At 46.0% G+C, this 4890-nt stretch overlaps 1 protein-coding gene across 1 annotated transcript; it reads left to right on the plus strand.

Annotated features, from left to right (window-relative positions):
- The first annotated feature begins 268 nt into the window (after positions 1-268).
- LOC111547373 (neutrophil defensin 4-like) lies at positions 269-2726 on the plus strand. The gene is made up of 3 exons (XM_023219093.2): positions 269-397; positions 1728-1902; positions 2492-2726. The coding sequence occupies exons 2-3, from the start codon at positions 1740-1742 to the stop codon at positions 2602-2604; spliced, it is 276 nt and encodes a 91-aa protein (XP_023074861.2). The 5' UTR covers positions 269-397; positions 1728-1739; the 3' UTR covers positions 2605-2726.
- Positions 2727-4890: the final 2164 nt, after the last annotated feature.

Raw genomic sequence — 4890 nt, forward strand, 5'->3', positions numbered from 1 at the left:
CCTTTCCTGGTGGCTTTAAATATTCCCTCGGTCCAGGTAGTTCAGCCTCAGCCACCAGCATAGGCACTGTGGGCTCAATTGTCTTAGGAGTCATGGAGAATTCATAGTTGGTTGCTATCTGGACCTGGCCAGGGCTGATCAAGGTAAATGAGAGGTCCTTCTGTGGATGCCTGTTTGAACCCAAGCTTCACACAAAATTTCTCAACTGTCCTTGTCACCAGAGTTATTTAATGTACCCAACAGGAAATAACCCTGGAAATTAGGACACCTGAGCCCCAAAGACCTATAAACAGGGGAAGTCTTCTCTGGGATGTGCACAGCTGCTCTTGCTGCATAAGACCTGGAACACGGGACTGCTGTCTGCTCTCTCTGCTCGCCCTGCCTAGCTTGAGGATCTGTAAGTAACACAAAATTTAAACTTTCACATTGAGGTTTCAACATTGAACCTGTGCCCCCAGTCTGAACTGTGACTCCCAGGCCACCCCAGAGGGACCCAGCGGGTGAATGCCCTGCTGTGAACATCTGTCTGAATCTCTGGGGGCTGCTGGGAGCATTGGCTACCAGCTAAGTTAACAGAGAAACTCAAGCAGTTTCCTTCTAAACACACGTGTCCTACTTCATATGTCCAGTAAAGATGATCGTAGCTCTTTAGAACATTCTTTTGAGAGAAGTCTATTCAGGTCGTTGGTCTGTTTTCCAATCAGGTTACTTGTTTTTTGCTATTGAGTTGTTTGACTTCCTTATGTATTCAGATATTTACCCTTTCTATCATGTAGGGTTTGCAAATATTTTCTCTCATTTTCTGGGTTGCCTTTTCACTCAGGTGATTGTTTCTTTTGCTGTGCAGATGCATTAGCGTTCAATGCATCTCCATTTGTCTCTTTTCCCCCTTGTTGTCTGTGCCTTTGATGTCATAGCCAAGAAATCATTACCCACAGCAACACCAAAGCTTTATCTTCATCTGTTCCTCTCATCATTTTATGGTTTCAGGTCTATGTTTAGGTCTTCTAATCATTTTGACTTGATTTTTCTACATGATATAAGATAAAGGTCCAAATATATACATATATCAACTCATAAGGTAGTATACATTACACATATATAATTTTTGTCACTCACACCTAAATAGAGATGGAAATAATACATATTTTTAGCCTTAGATGACTGTTTATATCACTGAGCTTGTTTAACCTGTAGCCTGGTGAGGTCATTGTCCTCTCTACCCTGGCACCTACAGGAGACTCCTCATCCCATAACCTCAAAAACCCCTTCATGAGGGTGATAATGACTTCAAAGCCTGCAATGAAAACCCACTGGGTCCAGGTCTAGACTTCCAGAGAAGAGCAGAGCCCATCTTCACAAAGTAAGAGGCATTTGTTCCCTGAATTCATTGAATGAAAGCACTCTTTCTTTTCATAGTGTAAGAGAAAATATTTAGGCAGCTGAAAGCAGGAAAACATGGCAGGGTCCTCATCAACACCATCATCAACACCAACCTAGCACAGACACTCAACATAGAGATGCATGCTAGAATGAAAGCTGGGAGAGCAGAGAAGGAAAGGCAGGACATTGAGGTCAATGGATACCCACGCCCTCTCCAAAGAAATGTCTACCTCCTCTCACTGAGAAGGTTCAAGAAGGTTTCTTGTCTCTGAGTGCTCTCCCAGCTATAACTCTAGGCAGGCTCCTCCCTCCCCACACATCTGCTCCTGCTCTCCCTCCTCCAGGTCACCCCAGCCATGAGGACCCTTGCTCTCCTTGCTGCCATTCTCCTGGTGGCCCTGCAGGCTCAGGCGGAGTCACTCCAGGCAAGAGCTGCAGACCAGGAGCAGCCTAGAGCAGATGATCAGGAAGTGGTTGATTCCTTTGCGTGGGATGAAAGCGCCACTCTTCAGGTTTCAGGTAAGAGAGGCCGGCATGCAGAGCTGCAGAGTCTAGAAGGACAGATGGGAGATAGAGTCTGGAATGGAGTCTCAGTGGCCCATGTCACTTAGGTGACTTCACTTAGCATCTCTGAGCCTTGATTTTCTCATCTATAAATTGAGTAGAGAGTCAAATAAATCTAAGAGATTTTCTTCTCCCAAAACTTCATTCCAAGATATGTCTGTGAAATTCACTATGTTTAAAATACAGAGAGACATACTAACTAGTTCGTTCTGGATCTAAACAAGTAGACTTAACTATTGGGAGAATATTTTACTCTGACTATAGAGAATCTTTTAAAGACTGAGGATGGGCCTAACAGTGTGTTCAGGTGTTTGTGTGTGATGCGGCTGGAGCACAAAAATCAAAGCAAATAAGAGTGAGTCTCAAATCCTGTGAGACCAGCACTGCTCTGTGTATTTATTCCTATCGATGGAGGTTGTTCATGCTACCGGCCCTAATGCAGCCAACATCACCCATCAGTCAGCATGTGACTTCTCCAAGATTCCCTTTACCACCCACTGTTGACCTTGGTGCTCAATTTCGCATGCTCTCTCTGTGTCTCTAGGTTCAACGAGGGCCTTGGCCTGCATCTGCAGACGATACTCCTGCCGTCCTGGAGAACTCCGAAGAGGGACTTGCAGTGCTCCTGGAGTACGCTACCTGTACTGCTGCCGCTGAGCTTGCGGAAGAGAGAAAAACGAGCTCATAATTTGCCTTCAGAGCTCCAGGGAACTGCTGTTACTCCTATACCTGGTCCTCAGTTTCCTTTCCTCATCCCAAATAAATGCCTTCTGATAAGACTTCTGTGTTTACACCTCTTTAATGTGTGATATGTTTCTGTGTCAACACATTTGGGATACACGTACCAGAAACCTAAATCACATTTTTGAACAAACTAAAATTCAAATTTTTAGGAATTTCAAGCAGGAATTTGAGCTTCAAACCTCAGTTGAAATGAAGGTCCAGTGTCACCACCGATCTCCCCATCCACTGCTCTGCCTTTTCACTCTGCCTCATTTTCATTGGATCCATTGTGTGCTGGGCAAACACTCAGGGTCAGCTTAAAGTTTATGCAGTCACAAAATTGTTACTTCTCCAGGAAAACCAGCATCGTCTGTGCTAAAGAATTGGAGTTTTATTGAACATGTCCAGGTCACACATTTGCCTTTTAAGACATAGGGTTACAGGAGATCCACCGAAACAACTTTAATTAAGAGGGAAATGGGTTGTCAGCAAAGGCGGGATGCATGGCACAGAAAGCATAGCAGCCCACACCAGGATGTCCTCATTAAGAGCACCCTCCAGCCACATCTACTAAGACCTGGATTTCACTCCCATAAAGTCGTCTTCACACCCAGAAAACCCACATACTCCACTGCACTTTGCAACGTGCACACTCTTGGGTTGCCTTAAAGTCGCTGAGAACCTGATTCTACTTGGAAAATACAACTTCGGAGGGGAAAAGAGAAGAGAGGAAATAAATTTCATCAGGACCTTGGCGGCCCTGTTGCTGCAGGGCACTGAGGCTCTGATACCCCAAACATTCAGCACATCAGTGAGTGAGCAAGAAACCAGGTCTGGGGAAACGGAATGAATCAAGGGCGCCCTCTGAGATGCTCAGAGCATTTGCTGGGAAGGCCACAGCGCCGCCCCTGCTGTCCTGCCTCCTACTGCAGCCTCCCCACGAGGCACAGCACACGTAGGATCTGCACCTTCCTTAGCCTGTCTTCCTCCTCCCCTCCAAGAGGAAAGGGTCACCACCTAACCCCGGCGTCCCTGAGGGCCAGGCTGACAACTTGCTGTGACATGACCTTTCCTCCTGTCTGTTCTCCCTTTCCCTCCCCTGATTCCCACTGACCCTTGAACCCTTGTCCAATATGTCCTACAAATGACCTTTCAGGACATGACCACTTTCAGTAATCCAGCGTGAGCCCCTCGTATTTACTCTGGATCTGGTAGTTGCAGTTGGCGAATTTAAAACACATGTTTGAAAAAGAAACTATATTCAAGCCATGGCTACTCATAGCGGGTGGGTCACAGGTAAAATGATGCAAGGAGTTTGAGTGGGACAGAGAGGTTACAGGCCTCAATAAAGGAACGTGTCTCTAGTGGGTTATTCACCATTACAGGCTAAAACATCTCATGCGCAGACACTGCTGTGACCACCAACACCAACCACAAATGCCCAGAGCCCAGGAGAAGGGAGCAGGTGTTCCCCACATCCACCCCATGCAGACTCTAAGCATGTTTAGCCCGACATTGAGGCTCTGCCTGTCTGAAGAGGCAGCTCAGCGGTCCACACACCCCACTGAGATGCTGCATGGCTATGGAACCCAACATAGATCCAAGAGAGGACACAATGGGTCTGACAGAGAAATGGTCCCAGCTCTTCCCCTTGTTTAGACAGTGACTGTGATGGACCCAATAGGATTCAGAGTGTGAAGACCGTGCACCTTTCTTTGGTTTCTGGTTCACTATCACTGATTTAAAGTCCTCCGGTCATGAACTAACTCTGTCATGTGGGTCTAAACTGTCACATGGGCCAGGCTGACTCCATCTCAGGGCATCTGCACTTCACCAAGAATTCCGCCTGGCTTGCTCCCTAGCTCCGGGGTCTCAGCTAAAACTTCACTTTGTCACTGTGTTCTTCCTCAATTTGTCACTTTCAAATTGCAACAAATTCCCCCTGGTGACCTCCATCCCTCTGGTTCTTTTTATGGCTAACTCCAGAATTATAACCCTCTCACCTTCTGTACACTTCACTGACTCTTCGTAACATTTGTCTTCTTATGCTAGAAGGGAAACTGCATGTTAGGCTCATCATACCACAGTGCATAGATGAGTGCCTGACACATCACAGGGGATCAATAAATTCATCATGAGTGAATTAATTAACCATCTCTAACATCACATATTATTATAAAATCACATTGTTATTACAAAACTGTCTAGAATAAACCTGAA

Source organism: Piliocolobus tephrosceles, chromosome 7 (genome assembly GCF_002776525.5).
Source record: "Piliocolobus tephrosceles isolate RC106 chromosome 7, ASM277652v3, whole genome shotgun sequence".
Lineage (NCBI taxonomy): Eukaryota > Metazoa > Chordata > Mammalia > Primates > Cercopithecidae > Piliocolobus > Piliocolobus tephrosceles.